Genomic DNA, 19081 nt, shown 5'->3' on the forward strand with positions numbered 1-19081 from the left:
AAAATCCCTCAGGGAATAAGCTTAAATATTCCATATACGTCTTAACCACAATAGCCTGGATTCACGATTTACTGTAATACTCCTAGTTTAAGTCCGTAAACGGCACATTTAGGCCGACCGGCGAAGATCCGGTGAACACCACTACTTTGGCTAACAAGCACTTATATTTGGAGACCTTGTTTTGTGTAATTTTGTTTTCATTGTTTACGGATATCAGAGCGGCGACAGTATTTATAGTAAGTGCTAAGAATGGGAAATAAATTGACATTTTGCTCGGTTTAACGTTAAACTAATGGAGCACACATTATGTTAAATATCCTCAAGTTACTGCACACTAAACTCTAGCTCGAATACGAAATAGTTTTAGTATCAATATTTCATTCAAGCCCTGTACCGAATAGATTTAATTTTACCACAATCACTTGCTTTGTATATTTTATTATCCCGGCCGTGGCGTGACTTATAGCGGTGAAAGCTCTGAATGATAGATTTAAAGAGGCTTTAAGGAGACTAAGCCGCCTTCCCATACTGACCATGCATTATTAAAGCTGTATATTAAAAACCGTGTTCTAAAGTTCTAACAAAATTTATTTAATCGCATAATACATTCAAGTTTGACCGCAAACAATAATCTGTGTATAAATCATAGTGTAAGCTCACACGCGAGGTGAATCACGGTTCCGAGAAAGCGGAAACAGCCAAATTCTCCGTTCGTTTTTATGGTATAAGTCGACGGAATAACGCGACACGGTTGCCATCGCTCCCGGCTGGGCCTTTTTGTAGTTTTTGTAACATAGACGGTTAGTATGGCCGTCGTGCGTCGAGCACCTGCGCTGGCACACCCGGCGCAAAATCTCGGAGGGTGCGCCTTCGGGCCGGGACACAGCCGAGCAGGTAAACGGTCCCGGCCCTAACAACAATCATCTCAACTAGTTGAATGCGAATATGAATAGAACAGTTGAACCCGCCTCTCGCTGCTCAACCCATCTAATCATTCTTGTCGTAATGAACATAATTACAGAAAAGAAAATGATCAGACATCAAGCGTTACGCAAGTACCGCGTACATCGCATGCGCGGCGTTCGTGTGGCCGCTGCCGAGCACCGGCCCATTCTCAGCACAAATCATCAGCAGACAGACAAAAAACGAGCCATGGAATAGGTTTAGAGGTATTAATTACAGCAGCGGCAGCGGCCGACACGATACTCCGGTATTATATAATTAACCATTACCCAGTGTGTCGAAATCCCACGTGTAGGTTATTTTATTCATTAAATTGTCGTATAAATGATGTATTTTGGTTTATTATTCGCGCCGACATAATTATAAACTTTGATAAATTATCAGATAATTTTCATTTTAAGTTTTCTTTGACATTCATTTATGTCGATGACGTTGTAATATTTTCTCAGCCACCAAAATTGTTATTGGTCACGCGATTTAGGAGATTTAGTAAGTAGCAATTAAATTTCTTTATAATTCACGATACTGAGTCTTGGTTGGAATCTAAACTGATTTAAATGGTCTCACGGTCCGCAAATGGGTATTTAACCGTCAACGAAGACTGGCCTTCTGGTTTCAGTAGCTTTATAATAATACTTAAGCAATTACGCATGTCAGTCAAGTCGGGCCCGCGGACCAGATGTCGATTTTATGTTCATACCGTTATTACCAAGACTTGCAGTCCAACCGAGTAAAGGATAATCCATATAATTAAATGCTATTGTTTCACCAGGATCTCGGTGAGTTTAAGACACGTTTAAATCATTAAGTTTCAGCATCGATTGTGGAACGTTCTAGATTTCTTCCAGTTTGGCATGAGTTGCTTTGTTGTTATCCAGTTAGTGTTTGTTTGTTGTGTGTGTGAACGTATGAAAATTACAGCTCAAAATTATTACGCAATCCTTTAACAATGAGTCGTTAAATTACGTGGATTATAATAATAGTTGATAGGACAAACTAAACATAATTCGTAATTGTTTTTGGTCCTTTCTTGTTAAGCCAGCTTCACATTACTCTTCGTCAACGACATTGGAAAGCAAGCAAGTACACCCTCGTGGCTCGTTCGAGTAGCTAGGTACAGGTAACAAGAGCTCATTAAAACACCACGAAGTTAAAGACAATGGAGCTTGGCAGGTAGGCGGACAAGTGCAACTTTATGACTCTTTGTAAACGCGTTACAAAGAGAGGAACCTGACAGTTTTACCGGATTCCACTCTTCCGGAGAACCGCACTCCATTTTGAGAGCACTTTAAACAAAACTTCGGTTCTTCGAGTGTTGACCGAGCTTTTGACTTTAGAGGAAGTGATTAAACAATAAAATATGAAAACGAAATCGAGATGGCGAGTAAACAAGTTTAAATAAAACTGAACTAAAATTATCGACTCATCGATTTGATTTTCCTTGCTAACTACGAGATATAAAATTAAATATGTATGTAGTCTATTTTTTACTGAAGCAAAAAATGACCTTAACGATCAATTAAATTAAACGGCTAATACAAAGACACCTTATTATAAACATAATATCAATCATGAGCGTTCAAATGGCGAGATAAGAGATTATATTAAAGCATTAGCATGATTCCGGAACCATTCTAAATTCTGTGATTTAGATCAGCTGAACTGACCAATGGCGTTGGATTTCAACAAGGCGACAAGGTCAACTCACAATGTATTTAAGGGTCACCCAACTGCCAGGGCCTGATGTAACTTATTTTAAACATAAACTTAGTTCCAAAGTTGAAATAAATTAGTACAATTATCTATCAACCTTAGCTTTGTTAACTATTTTTTATTTGTTTATCAAATACATACAATAATATTATAATCGAAATGTACAATTATTAAAAAAAATGCAGACTTTACTTACCATCTATACAATAGGGGTGTTCTCATAAAAACATCAACTAGTCTTTATAATAAATTCAATGAGGACCCTTGGATTTAACGACATAATATACCAAAGAGTAAGACTTGGAAGCATCCTCACAGCACCTCAGACCAACAATATCAAGTTTCGTCACCCGTTTCGGCGGTGCGCCTGCGCATGATAGTGCCGTTCACACGGTTCGATAGCGGCGCTTCCGAGGGCGGCCTTCCGTCGACTTGTCCAGACCTGACCCGCTATCGACCGCTTCCGGCGGACACCGCAAACGACATGTTTGTCTCAGTATCACAAGTGATAACAGATAACTTCAATTTATGGACTATTTTTTTTGTAGATCAAGGTCGGTATTGTGCTTTGTTGGAACATGTTTGTTCATGAGGTATTTTGGATCGTGGTGTTTTTTTGGAGGTTGATAAAGCTCACGTGAGCTCAAGCTTGCATACAATCCAAGGATAAGTATTATCACTAAGGTTGTGGATTTTTATTTGGTTATATGTCTGACAATATTATTATATTTAATATCGACTATGAACACAAAACAATTTCATCATAAATTACCACATTTTTCATACTAGCTCTAGCGCTCGCTACTCCCATCATTATAGCTGCGCGCGCAACGCTAACGTTACGAAAATATCATATTCACACGAAATTAATTGACGTTTCTTAATGTTCAAACGATCTTGTTCATTGTTTTATAAGATTATCGTCGAATGAGGAAACCAGTGGGACGAGATCACTCTTATTTGAATCAAGATCAGAAGATAATGCACAGAGAAATATTTCCACGGAAGTCATAAGTATTAATAACGAACGGATTCATAATTACGGAACACATAATCTTGATCTTAATATCTTAATTTGTATTAAGATGGATAAATAAACCATCTCTAGAACTGGCCCTACGAGAGGAGATAATTTAAATTAGGAAATAGTTTAAACTGACAACTAAGGGAAAAGCCGAAATAATTGATTGTGGTTTGAATCTTTATGTTTTATAAATTAGAAGGTTGTTGACTAAACTCAAGAAGACATTATTATAATGATCGGAGTAAACACTTAGCTATTTATAAATGCAAATACATGCAAACTGATTAATACTTCGAATGAAAGTATATCTAATTTCCCAACTTGGCCAATAGATTTCATAATCAAGTTACCCGAAGATAAGACAGCACCAACACTTTGGACCAGTGAACTAGATAAAAAAAATCGCACAGTGAGATTAGCAAGTCACAATTAAAGCGACAAGCCAGCGAAGCGTTAACCAGCAGTCTAGCCGAGCCGGTACAAGCAGACATCATGCCCCAGTAGGTACGAACCATTCCGTAATCCAATTACTGAGACAGCATGACCTTATAGTCTTATAACACCTGTGCCCGCAAATATAATATTGACAATATGATTGCTTTGGGTTATATTCGTTTTTTCAAGTTGAACTTTTGCGCGTTACGTTAGGAATTGCAACTTTATTTCATGCTAGTAGATTCTTTATTTGTTTTAATCTTTAGTCATTTTTGGTTTGACCAGAACCCAATGTACGTAAAGAACTGAAAACCAACTGACCCTTGTGGAATGGGAATTTAGGGTGATTGAATACTGATAGTTCGGAATTAGCCATCGCTCCTCCTTTTCCCATAAGTTTCATCATTAAAAGAACTTCATTATTCATAATTTCTACTTCATTTTCTCAACCCACATCAAGTAATACCTCAATAAGTTAAAACTCTCACATTTCATTACCGTTTTTGCATGAGCCTGATAATCTATTCTTGATTGCACTGCAGAACCGTTAGGCAGCTGCCAAGCGACCTTAGACAATGAAAGGTCACTCATGATCCATCATGACGCCTTATCGTGGCTCTTAATCGTGTTTGTTTAAATAATAAGTACTCGGGCGGCGATAGTTCCATATTATTGATTTGTTAATCCAAGAACGTGAACGTGAAGTGATGCAAGATTTTTACGAAGAGTTTCTCGTGATTTTTTGACCTGACTTGCGTAAGGTATTATTTCGTTTGATCTGTCTTGGTTCAAATATTTGGCAGTGATGTATTCAGATAATAGTCTACAATGGAATTTATTTGGCGAATCTTAGATCGACATTATTAGTTTTGATGGAGGTGAGATTGTGGTAAAGCCGACAGGAATCGTTAAAACTTTATGTACTTAGGTATCCCAATAAATGTAATTTATGCTCGATTTTATGTCAAACATGAAATATACCTAAGCTCTTCGACTCATAAATTTTAAACCTCTCAAAGCTCTAAAACACTTTAATAACACGACGATATCAGCTAACGATACTCATCCTATAAAAATAACAATGAATTTATGCATACACGTAAAAAAGTGGCGACCAAATTAAATGACCAAGCTTAAAACATATAATAAAAAATGAACAACAGACTCGAAATTCGAGTTTCTGTGGCTCCGGTAGGTACGTGTAGTACCGGCACTTCGCCCAAAACAAAAGATGTGTACCGTCAAAAAATAATAGATTTGTAAGAGTAAAATGATTAATGATGAACAAGTCAGAAGTAATGTACGGAGCTCTCATACTTTCACACTAATGATTATAAAGACAAAACAGTTTCGAAAACTTGATCTCAATGGTTCTTTTTGGTGATTTATAATTGTGATATAACTTTAGTTATTAAGTTCTACATCTAAGGTGAACCGTTAGGTTCATACATAGGCACTGAAATTAGTTGCTCCTGGATTTAAACATCATGAGGTCATATTTATTAAGTCTCTTACTCTCAGGCGATTTCTATTCTTTCAATATGAAAATTCAAAGTATTCAAAAATAGAAATCTATTTCATGGAAAAATAACACATTTTTTTATTTAAATAACCTCTTTGTTTCACTTTTGTTGGCCAGCAGTGTAATCCAAAGTTAAGCTTCGAAGGGATTCATAAAACGTAATCTGAATGAGTGGCTATGGGGACCGTAAAACCCGAATCTGAGTTCGGATAACACCCACAGTTTATCAGGGGCTATCCAAATGCTTTACACGTATGCCAAGCCACAACGTATAGGTATAGGAATAATTTAAAATCAATTATATGCGGATAGAAATTCCACACTGTCTTAAGTAGTACCGAAGAGTGATTTATTCTTTCGAGAGATGTTTGCTCCGTGTTCGACTGTACGTATCCTGCTAATGGAGTTATTTATTGGTGTTTTGTTAAAAAGTTTTATGTTAATTAGTCAATTATTGAGGCAAATACCAAAAAAATCAACTGAACACGGTAATAATGTTTTTTGGGGGATTTGGGCAATAGGCTGAGATGATGATGATGGGTGATGAAGAATGTTTTTTAAATACTGATTTAGGAAATGAAGACATGTGTAACCATGCCACTTAAGTTAAAGAACTGTAGAAATATGTATTACTCGCTTTTTGTTGGATTTAGACACACTTGCTACCAAGCTACCAATGTCTTTAAAGAAATTCGATCAAATTATAAAAGTATGGAGCACAAACATACAAACACTAACTTAAAAGGATAAACTTTTAATAAAAAATGACCTTTGTAATCCCGTTCTTAACTCCAAGAAGGTTAGTTTGAATAAGTCTGAGTCGGTATTTTTTACACAATCTCTGCGCTATCAGTTACAATACAGTATAATGCCTAAACGCCAGACATTAGATCACAGACGTTGATTGCCATTAGTCGAGATATGATTAGCTTTCACTTATGTCTGGACTAGTAAGTGAGATAATCAGAAGGTTAATATTAATCCAATACATTTTGGTATAGGCTTTTGAAGTGATTAAGCAAACGAAAAAGTTGACTTTCTTAAAAGTCATTTTGACTTTATAAAGATACTATTTAAAGAAGAAAAAAATACTAAATCTATGCTAATATATAAAGCTGAAGAGTTTGTTTTTTTGTTTGAACGCGCTAATCTCAGGAACTACTGACCAGTTGAAAAATTCTTTTTGTGTTGAATAGACCATTCATCGAGGAAGGCTTTTAGGCTATAAACCATCACGCTGCGACTAATAGGAGCGAAGATACAAAGGAAAATGTGAAAAAAATAGGGCAGGTATAAATCATAAACTTATATCTTCTATCCACGGGGACGAAGTCGCGGGCAACAGCTAGTTCATAATAAATCGAAAAAAGGTTTATTAGGAAAAAACGACAATCGCGCTAAAGAATCTAATCCTTTCAGGGTGTTTCACAAAATTCAAATCACATGTACAAAAACTCTGACTCAGGACAGTGTAAGTATTCGTGTATGACACAAAAGTTGACGTCCGCTGGGCTCGAAACCGCGATACGTCGCGCACGGAGTGTTAGGCGTGAGGAACTCAACCACTCAGATATCCGTTGTTTAGTTGTAACTCGTAAGATTTTTGGTAACGTAAGAATTGTATTTCTGTAAAATATCTTGCGTTATAAGCCTATGCCTGTAATAAGGCACCAGTCTGTTCACAGTTGACAGGTTTTAAAAAGACACGTAAGACAGTTTCAATCATAAATTAGAATTATTTGAGTGCGGCGTCTGATTTATTCTTAGTATTAATTTCGTTTTTCATCATAGATGACTGTTCAAAATGTTTGTTTCGTAATTTAACTGTATTTCGAGAAAGGCAACAAAATATTACAGGTAGGGAAACTATGGTACATAAGTATTATGGGACATTGAAATTTGATCTCTATTGTTGTAACTAAAGAGTTATTTTTGCTTGTGTTAACCCTTAATTCGACGGACTTTTTAATTACTTTAATTTAAAAAAAATGTTGCATATTTTGCTTTTTAGGTAGAAAGGAACCCTAGGAAAAATACTGAAAAAAATCTACTTATTTCAGTTTCCTGAAAAACCACCGTCCATTATACTGGACATTACCAAGCTCGTAAGAAACTAATGCACTCCTACCATGTGCAGTACAGTTCCCATTGTCAAAGACACAGAATAAAATAAACAAGTGATTTTGTCATAAAATATTCATTATATTTAAAAAAAATGTCTGAAAGTTACATTAGTTGCGCTTAAATCACTATTAGGAACACAGAAGTCTTAGAAGTACAAAGAACTCGAATAAATTCTGAACATAATTATTAAATATCTAAAAAACTTAAAATCTTATTCAAAAACAACCAGTCTTCATAATTATAATCAACATTTATATTTTTCAAAAACAATCAGTCTTCATAATAATCAACATTTATATTTTTCAAAAACAATCAGTCTTAGTTATATCATAAATGTATTCTTTGGTCATCTGTCTATCTCTACTTATTATGGAAATTATAAAAACAATTTCTTTTCGCCACTAAACACAACCTCTGCTTGCATTTGGAACATTGCACGTTCGTTTTATTATCTTTGCAGAACTTGCAACGTCCATATGTTGTATATTTAGGCCAGTGGTTGCAGCTATCGTAACGAACAGAATCTGGGGGCCTCGGTGCGCTAGGGTTTTGGATTATCGCTTTTTTCGGTAGCGGACTGGGTGGTTCCATTTGAACTGGTCTTCCTTTTTGCCTCAATTCAACCGCCAATCTCTGTTTGAACTTTTTGAGGCTTATGTTTTTGAGGCTCTTCCTGTTGCATTTCCTCCTATAGAGAAGCCAAGCATTGTTAACAGTAATATCTAACATTTGGCCAAAAATGTTCATATACCAACGACGACTCTTGAAAGATGTTCTGTAGAGAGCTATCAACATGTCGCACAGGTCGACTCCTCCCATATGTTGATTATAATAACGAACTAATTGTGGACACGGGACATTCACTTTCTTTTTCAGTTCTTTGCTCCATCTTTTAATTTCTTGAAGTGGGTATGAATCTGCATAAGAACAAGCCAATGTCACAACTTTATTATCATACCATTTGACAATGGCGATCTTTTTGTCGTTGTCAACGACTTGACTAAATGAACCTCTGCCTTTTTTTTTAGTTCCTTGTCGCTCAAAAGTCCCTTGGTGCAACCTTTCAATCTATTTTGCCGAATGGTTCCGAGACTGAAAATCCCTCGGTGTTCACGTAGATACCAGACCAAGTCGAGCGTCGTGAAATAATTATCGAAATAAACAGCACTTCCTGGAGTCTGAATTGTCTTGCAAAGAGCTAATACCATTTTAGCACCCAGTGTCATCTGCTCTTCCTCTTCGCTAAAATTGATATACCGGAAGGTATCATCGCCGCCATACAATAGAAAATCATAGACAATTCCAGACGCACCAGCGCGTACGACGTTCTTGAATCCCCATTTACTAGGTTTCATGGGGTTGTATTGTCTCCGATTTCCTGCTTTAGTACCCTTATATGGAATTGTCATCTCATCTATGCTGTATTTCGTTTCTTCTTCTGTAGAAAGGCAGTTTCTTCTTATCTTTTCGATGAATGGTCGTACCTTGTAATATCGATCTTCGTCCTGATTAGTGTTATCCACAAAGTGGATGTTTCGTCGAATCTGCTCGAATCGTTTTACTGGCATGATGTCGGCAACTTGGGCATATCTAAATTCTGTAGACCAATAGTCTAAATAAGAAGGCATTTTCACTATACCCATGATAAGTAGAATTGCAAGAAAATCTTTCAGCTGCTCGATGGTCAATTGCATACATTTACCGGTTCTTTGGGTTGAATACAAGTTCGAGTTGTCGACGATATCAATGAATATATCTGGGGAGAAGAATAAATAAAAAAAGTCTAACGGGGAGTCGGTGTCTGGTAAATCAAAGACGAAATCGTTTGATTGGATGTCAGCTTTGTGTCTGAATTGTCCTTTTTTCCATTTGTAACTCACAGTTAGCGTTCTCTTAGCAGTTTTTGCTACTCGTACATTTGGCGTCGAGTGTATTGGTAGTGTCCTCTTATGTCTGGTTGTTCTTGGTGTTGATGGACTAGCCATAGACGAAGTATTTGGTGATGGAATTGACAATAATGAAGCCATACTTGGCAAGGCATTGTAATTGATTTCACCACTCGGTAGTAGCACGTTGTCAATTATTGGAGTCAATGGAGGTCGCTCAGGGTCCAAATTATCTTCGACTTGGTTATTCTCATAGCTACTAACGCAAACACGGTCTTGTATTTGAATATTTTCGTTTCCTGTCGTAGCATCAATGTTTACCTCAGCACTGTCGTTTGAAATATTGCCTTGTGTGTCGTTTTCGGAACTATCTAATATATTCATGCGCTCAATTTCTGAATCGATTGAAGGGCAGGATGAAGAAGACAACTCCTCAGTTCTATGAAAAACAATTTCCTCTTCATTGTCATGTTCAGAACCACTATCTATATCCGAAGAAGTGTTTTGAGGCGGCACTAATGCTACTAAACGATGTCCTCTAGACTTAAAGCTCTGAAAAATCAAAATAAATAAGTTTTAAAATATTTCTTCTGCGAATACCTAAAATTTTTATGTTGAATAATTACAAATATACGTTTTCTAATATTACGGCAATGAGAAAAATACTAGACATACGATTTAGTATTTAGTTTTCAATTAAGTCGACAAGGGGAAGAATACTGGACATAGTATTTAGCAGTCACTTCATTAGTAATTTGACATTGGGAAGTATACTGGACATACATGTTTCGGGGGTCGTAATAACTAAATTAAACTTAGTAAGACAATAAAAATAATATTATTAGCTATCCGGGGGCATTTTCTTTAGTTTTCAATGATATCACGAGTAAAATAATCCCTAAAATAATGAATAAAACTCAACTTACCGAAAGCCCTCGCAACGCGTCCTTCCTTCCCGCCATCTCGTCACTGACTGTTCGCGTCCCGTTGATGTGAGTATGTTACTGATTTTTGACAACGTAGGTAGATCATTAAGGTTGCATTAAATAGCACCTAGAACTCTAAAGAGATATTCGTTTTTTTTATATAGATTTTTTTTATCCTATGAGAAGTATATCGCACGTCGTCGAATAAAGGGTTAAACAAGATACAGTTACAACAAGTGTTAGTAGAACAAAATTATGATATAAAAACTCAAAAACTATAAACGAAACTTGAATTTATTCAGGTTACGGTCAATAGTTGAGCGATAATCAGAACTTTAAAGAAACCGCTTTCGGTCGACACAGAAAAAATGTAAAGCACGACAAATTTATCTTTGCCGGTGTCAGAAAATGGAACTAAACTTTAGGCGAACAAATTTGTCAGGTTTTGAAGTAATGCCAGAGCCACTAGCGCCACTGTCGCCGGTAAACCTATGTTTGTAGTGATGTAATTAATGAATCGATCCACAGTCGGGTGTCGTACGGTCGATAGGTTGCACTAATAGCGCAACGATTTAATATTCATAACAATTTAGATGCTTTGACGAACTAATGTTTGAATAGAAATAGCTTTGATGAAGGGATAACGGAAAAAGGAAAGACTTTATTGAGGTACTTACAAAGTTTGTTCCCTTGGGATTGAAGCTGTTTGAAACAAAAAGGGGATTAGAAACTGCAAAGCTAATACGTAAAATTATAGAACATAAAAACTATCCTATGTGTTGTATACAGGTTACAAACTATCTGTAGGTATACCAATTTTCGCCCCAATCCGTCTAACGTTTTTTCGGGGAAGGGTAAACATTCAGCCATATTTACAAAATATCGGGTTTATTAGTTTTCGTTACAGTATTTATGGGCGAGTTTAATTAAAAGTGACTACTTCCAATGCACTTTTACTTAAGAAGGTAACTGAATTAAGTCCATTGAACTCCTTTCCAACTAAGTCTTCGATTTAAAATAAGGACAAAAGTCAAATTCAAGAGCTAAGTAATGAATACCGCTGGCGGTGATTTCGTGGAGAGGATTCGGACATTCGATACGGGATACAACCCTTGGTATTGAACTTTAAAAGGCAAAAGAACAAATAAATGTTAATAACTAATATACATATTTACATGGTGTGTTTGAAATATATTCATCGAGTTTCTTTGAGTAATCCGGAAAACAAAAACGGAGTAAACAATTAAAGAGATACGTTTTCTATTGTATTTGGAGAATTCGAAAAAAATAAGGATGTTTACTTAACTGGACTTTGTTACTCTGTGAGACAAAAACTTTTAATTAAATCGGAGAAAGGTCCTTATTTCTGTTATGACGCGATCGTGAGGCATTTTTTAAGTTTAGCTTCCAAACAGGTTACTAATACACGCCACAATCAAGTTAACAATTTGACTGTAATATCTTGCGTCTTTTTCTAACAACTTCAAAAAGAACGAGACAAGAAGAACTTGTGAGTAAACAATAAAATCAGCACCGATACCCTACAATAAAATCTGAAAAGGGATTAGAATCTCACACTTTTTTCTACCTTACTTTCAATGATTTCTATTTTTCTCGCACCATTTTTTCTACTTCAAAAACTCGCTTGGCCGATGGCTTGAGGCTATGTTTGGAGTTCGTGACATCGGCGCAGGCGCACGCTTATTATTAAAGCAAACGGACGAACGGACGGGTAACTGCGAGTGCATATGCATGGAGCCGTGGACTCTACGTAAACACTACAAAAACGTGTTTGAATATTTTAGAAGTGCCTAGCTTTTCGAAGTTATTCTGGCTTCTGTAACTTTGTTACAGGGCCCCAATTTTGCTATTTTAAAATGGCCGATGAATGAATGAAATTTGGCTTAAAATGTCAATTTTCGTTTTATCTGAAGCATTTTTCTACAAAATTATTAGAAATTCAGTGTAGGACGCTAAACTAAAGGTCAATACAAATGAGTTCCAATTATTGTATTGGCAAAATGCTTAAGAGAATAGAAATAATTTCAAATTTAATTCTATTGCCATTAATTCATCGGCCATTGTAAAATAGCAGAAGCGGGGCCCCGACTTGGTAACGATGTGCTTGTTTTCGTTGCCTCTGAACTATCTCAAATCAGTTCAAGTTATGATAGCAAAATTGTTTCTTAAACATGATGTTACTCAAACAGTTTTTCTGTATTGATACCGTGTGACGGCAAGACATTTTAGTTTTTCTCACACATCAAGCACATGCGGGCTCATATTATGTAAAATAATTGTTTTGAGGTTTTCCACGTCACCAATGAGGCTGGGACATGTTTTTATTGCGCATGCGCCACAGTATTGTATGGGAAATGTTAGTTTCTCATGCGAAAGTCTTGCATTGTCTGACTTTTTTCATTTTACTTCACAATGTTTTCGTTTATTAGCTAAAAATTGAGCATAATCATGAACATTATTGAGTTTGTAAAAAAATATGATAAATGATCGATTATGATAAATATAATGGCGGTGTTGAACAAACGATATATTCCTTGTTCGACTCTCAAATTATAATAAAACTTAATAGCTACATAAGTTATGCAAAAACTAATGATAAGTTTAGTTTTTTTCGTCATGTTGTCAAGTTGTTGCGTCAATTTATTTTTTACAGGTATTTTGGGGTTAATATTGGTTTTAAAACTTAGTACCGTGTTAGTGGTACCTGGAAGTGTAATAAAAAAGCAATCGGATTAAGAATCAAAGTAACAACATGAAGATACCAGTCGGACGAATGTCACAAAAATATATGTATCATAAAACGCTGAGGACAGATTTATCACTTTCAACTCTCGTCCCCTCTTAGTTTATATCATAAACCTGTCCATTAGGGCTGGCACGAGATTTAAAATTAAGTATTATGAAAGACTATAGATAGTTAAAATATTCTCCAGAAAATATTAAACTGGGTTTTCAATGGGTGTATTCAACTTAGTTATTTAAAGACTTAAATCACTCATCAGTAGAGCTTTTGGCCCTATTTTTGTATGGCTTCGACTGGGGAAACTTAGATCAGGATAGAAGAGTCCATTTGGGTTCAAAATAAGACCACCAATCTCTATTATTATATACTCATGACTTAGCAGTTGTATTAAATCATTCTATAGCACTGATACAAATCTTGAATCCCTATTAATTTAATCAATAATAATTGTGTTACAAAAGGTGCCAGCCCTGGTTAACATCCGTGAGGTCCAAACACGGGCGTGTTTGAGCACCGTGCCTGCGCTCGCGCACTGTTGTGTGAGCAAACAGAGCTCTGAGATAACTCAGGACGCTGCTCAGCGGGGCCCAGGTATGAGGTGCAAGTTTTGAGGATTGCATTTAGGTTATCTTTGAGAGTCGAAAGGTATTAAACTATGTATGTAAGTACAATGGATGAAAAATCATTTATAATGAACAAAGTAGTATCATCACGATTTAGACGACTTTATAAATCAAGTGAAGAAATTAAACATGATACTAAGAATAAAATGGCACCATGTTTTATTTAAATTAACTACGGGGTTTTATTATGATAGTAATGAAGCTAGGTTTTGACATCGATTTCGTAATAAGCACCCCAATATACTCGTAAGTGTATTATTTAATTTTAATAGCAAACATTTTAACAACCACGCAGCAACAAATACAATGTACTTTTAATAACTCCTACCCAAGCCTGTATTATGTAATTTATTAAAAAAAATACAGCATTAAAACGATTCTCGAAATTGAGACCTAACCATATCCTGAGCAGATTTTCGCGGGATTCATAAAACAGAGGTAAATATACAGTAATCACTTTTATACCCATTTATGATATAATCTTGCTCATTGTAAGCTTTATGGCTACAGATTTATTGACGGTAGGTCCTGATCAAGCTGTTGAAGTAAAAGTTTCGGATTGTTTTATGACGAAGTTAGGCAAACGAGGTGAAGCTGTGTTTACAAAATTGTTAAACCTTTGATCTAATTAGTGGACCAATAAAATACTTTACTCAACTTTGATGTTCAAGATCATTTTTACGAAGCGAATTATTCTCAGTTATTTAGTTGGGTGCAAGTTTTAATAATCATGTAATTTTACTCGTTATCCAACGTCAGAATATGGGTTCCTAATTTTATTTTTTTGTGTGACTTAACTTTTCACTGAGAGTATCGACTGATTTTGGTGAATAGATTGTTCTTTGTAAATGAGGAAAAATAATAATACAATGCCGTTGTTTCTACATATCCTAATAATAAGTTTATAATTTACTATAAGAGAGAATTTCGAAACATTTTGTGTTTCTATCGAGACATATACAGTCGATACTTGTCTTAATTGTTGGATAAGTTTCAAAACACGTAAAATATCACATATTTCTCCTCAACTTGGCATCCTAGCAATCTGTTTTCACGACATGACTAAGCATAAGCTTCGGTCAGTACGCTAAAACACATTACCATCATAATGCCTGTATTATTCCACAGAACGACTTGACAGTTACTGTCTGGTACTCATAAATTGTTAATTAGCAATTTAGTAAATAGTAAAACATGTGTGGTCGAGCCTTGCTCTTATATGGAAGTCCGTAATACGAGGTTTTGAGCATGGACGAAGGTATTTCGATGAAGGGATCCTAAATTGGCAAGACGGCGTATCGGTAACTATTATCGTTGATTTACGAGCGGTCTGACCGTATTATGATAATTTTAGTTTGATTTTAAAACGGTTGAGGTATTTAAAATTTGATTTTGATTGACATAGAAATATAAAAATATTAAGTGTCCTGGCTGCTGGTGTGACATATAGTAAGGGTTATGACATAAGCTGTTCATGCAGCATGTTTTGTGGTTTACACAATATGAAATAAATAAAAATTACCCCAAAACGCTCCACAAAGCTCAGTACCATCTTAGCTTAGTCTTAAAGTAAACTACAAAAAGCATTTTTAAGAAACACCAGTTTTTCAAAAGGTCACTTAAAGCAAACAAGCATAAAAAATAAAGTGTTTCTCAACATTAATGTATTGTCCGTCTGCGAATAGGAACTGCTCAAATATTCAATGTTTCTTGAGACTACGTACGTTACAAATAAGTAAAGGCGATTCTCAGAACAATTTCTTGCTGCGAACACCCGAACGAACTCGTTCAACTAAAACACAACTGTATATCAACGTCAATAAGGTTGAAAATCCTTTATCAATCATACAGATGCAAATACTATAGATTAAGAGAGGAATTGGTCATATAGGGTACATTTTAGTTAAGATTTACAAGTGACGTTCACTGACCCCTGGTGTTGGCCGGACAGTGGTTCAGCGGACAATTGGTCATTAATTGTGAATGTTTATAGAATTGGATCGGTCCGTCTGTTTGTACAACATTGGTATGACGACATCTGTACAGACCAGACGGTTGTTATAACGAGTGATGTGGCGGAAAAATGTGACGCATTTGTGCAGTACGTGCAATTGTATTGGCTATAGCTTTTTAAACAACCTACTTATATGACTGGATGGTCACTGAAAGTACTTTAATTTATATAGGAGTAATGATATGGGAAAGAAATAACCTTAGACGGGACTCGAAAATGCGGATCTTTGTTCGACAGGAGCTACAGTAATTTTTTTCTCTTAAGTCTATACAAGATACAATTTTGAATATTCACTACTTAATCTAATGATACAGCAATCAGTAGCAGCTAATGTATAATATGCTTAAACAGTACTAGAGATCAAAGAAAAACCATTAACCTCTCGCCCGAAAGTTTATCAATAAAAGTCAAATAAATCGGTAGCTAACAAAACTTCCTTGTCACAGATAAGGAAAGCAATAAAAATAAATTAGAAAATTGTGTTTATAATAAAATAATGTAAATGAGAGGGTTAATGAAGCCATGAATATAAGATTAAGATATAAACAGTTAAATGTTTTGTTCAAAAACAATACTTCTATGTCACATTCTGTTAAGCTTTGTCTATGGCAATCAGTGTCATTATGAATGAACAAAAGACAAGATAAAGTTATTTAACTCCCTTATTTACTTCTAAATATCGATAGTCAAGTTTAAGTTTGAGATAAAGCTGCATCCAAGCATTTTCTCGTAATATAAGTCATATTTTGAATCAATAGTCTGGTTGATTCGCCGCTAAAATTAAAAACGTAGCTACCTCAAATGTACTTTAACAATTAACACTTTGAAATCATAACGCTTTAATCTCCACGCGTAATAAAATCTAAATTAATTACATTATGCTTTCAGAAACACGGTGGGACCTTTGAACCAAGATAAAGCTATCTTAACGACGAGGCAAAACTCGCAAAACTCGTACGGACGGAAACCATTTGTGATTTCAAACAATATTTGATCCGTTGTGTCCATAACATTATCCGTTAGTTTGTTTGGTGAAGCCGGCAACATTGCTTGTGCTATGTACTGGACTTGTATGCTACGTATTCAGACAGAAAAGGGGTGATCGTTGTATGGGGTTCCCTAGCAACTGTCAGAGTTTGACGAGCAATTCGCAGTGTGAAATAAAAGAAGTACGACTAGCAAGATACGGCCTGTTTTAATGGTAGATCTTTATACGGAAGTTTAGTATTAGTCACATTAATTACAACTTGGTTCAGTATTTGTGTAAACAAATAATTAAAACGGTCAGCAGGACACAAACACGAGGAAATTTAATACAGAAACAATTAAGGACAATAAAAACATGAAATATAAACACTCTTTTCTCAAGAAAATAAACAATTCGAACGAGCAATAAGTAAAAAACAGCAATAAATAATCGAATCACACAACACATTTATGTTGAATTACCACCGCGTTTCCGAGACGCATACAAAACGGGTGACAAATACCAAAATAAAAAGAACTTTCCCTCAAAATCGAGAATTTATACACATATTATCTTTCTAAGCAGTATAGGCTAAAGTTGATCAATATTCAAAATGTCGAGGCAGGTCCCGACCACAGAAATCGTGTGGTGACGTGAGGAATACCAAGCGCCGGCCACATTGGTATTCAGCCAGCCCGGTGTAGGCGAACACGCTGTGGACTTTGTGTATAGAATTAAACTGTTCTTTCCTATCTCTTAATCTCGGATATTCCGATGTTTTGAATTGTTCTGCGCTGATTTGTTAACTATTTTTATTAATTAAGAACGATTCGATTGGAAACGGAAAAAGGCGTTCTGCATTTTTTCTCGATAAGACCAATTTAATTATATGCTAAGCAGTGTAGTCTAATCATGTTAGTATTAAAAAAATGTCAATCCGTTAGTTGAATATAATCGGTTAACAAAACTACAGATGCAATAGTTTGATCGTGCTAATCATGCGGGCACTATTGTGTTATTATGATCAAATGCAAAGATGGCACAAAAATACCAAAAAGAGCTTTAAGCTAGTTATGTTTAAATTTGCGATTAGGTCTTGTTGCCAAACATTTTAAACTACAATAGATGAAATACAGTCGTTGCGACATAACCTCAAATGAGCTAAAAAGGACGAAAATGTCGATGTGATTACACACTAATTACAATTATTATTAGTACTTATTTCTCATTGGTTATATGATCATCTCAAAGATAGGTATAAAATGTACTTCTAGGTAATTTATCGTATTTAAGTACAGATGTATTGAAAACTGTCAATAAAATAAACTTTTACGATTATAAATGTTTCATGAGAGTTTTCATGTCCGTCTATTTAGGTATCTTTATTTTAGGGTGCCAACTCACGAGGGCTAAATGGGACCTCCTGATTCATGAACCATGATAGACAGTTGATGTTTTTACAGATAATGTATTTCTGTTAGCTCTAAAACAATAGATACTAAAAAAATATATATATTTTAGGAGGCTCCTATACAGAAACGTGTTTTGATAATGATGCAGAATGGTCCCTGCGCAGTCAAACTCGCGTTTGGCTGCTTTTTAGTGTTTCAATAGTAGATCTCGCTATGACAATTGTATTAGCTGAGTTAAGCAAACAGAAATGGATTAATCATTCTGGGAGAAAGAGGTAATAAAAGCAGATACACAGCACAAACCCATAGAAGATAGTTCAAGACGATTTATAAGATGCAAAGGTACGTCCACAGCAGTCTGACGTAAAATAAGGAGGGTGAATGTAAATAATAAGTGACCGTTATTATTACAACTGGGTACTCTAAGGACATGATGTTTACATAAAGAATGATAACTAACGACTGTTTATGTAAAACCAAGTAGGTAAGGTAGGTTAGTGCTAATGCAGTGTTGATTTGTATCTAATGCTATGTAAATAGGCAGAAATAGAAAAGCTCAAAACAGCATCGTGAGATATCAAAATGGTCATTGCGGAAAGCCTATGACCTAAGTTTGTAACTAAATAGGCTCAGTGTACAAGCGTTAGTACTAGAATCAATATACTAATGCCAATGCAGAGCTAAAAGCGAACCGATGCCATAATACGA

General features: G+C 35.5%; 1 protein-coding gene across 1 annotated transcript; it reads right to left on the reverse strand.

The window, feature by feature from the left end:
- Nucleotides 1-8383: 8383 nt before the first annotated feature.
- Nucleotides 8384-10811, reverse strand: LOC113507751. Its single transcript, XM_026890697.1, has 2 exons — nucleotides 10594-10811; nucleotides 8384-10219 (listed from the first exon to the last, which is right to left on the reverse strand). Exons 1-2 carry the CDS (start codon nucleotides 10627-10629, stop codon nucleotides 8720-8722), a joined length of 1536 nt encoding a protein of 511 aa, XP_026746498.1. The 5' UTR covers nucleotides 10630-10811; the 3' UTR covers nucleotides 8384-8719.
- Between the last annotated feature and the right edge of the window lie 8270 nt (nucleotides 10812-19081).

This window comes from Trichoplusia ni, unplaced genomic scaffold (assembly GCF_003590095.1).
Source record: "Trichoplusia ni isolate ovarian cell line Hi5 unplaced genomic scaffold, tn1 tig00003132, whole genome shotgun sequence".
In the NCBI taxonomy this organism is placed as follows: domain Eukaryota; kingdom Metazoa; phylum Arthropoda; class Insecta; order Lepidoptera; family Noctuidae; genus Trichoplusia; species Trichoplusia ni.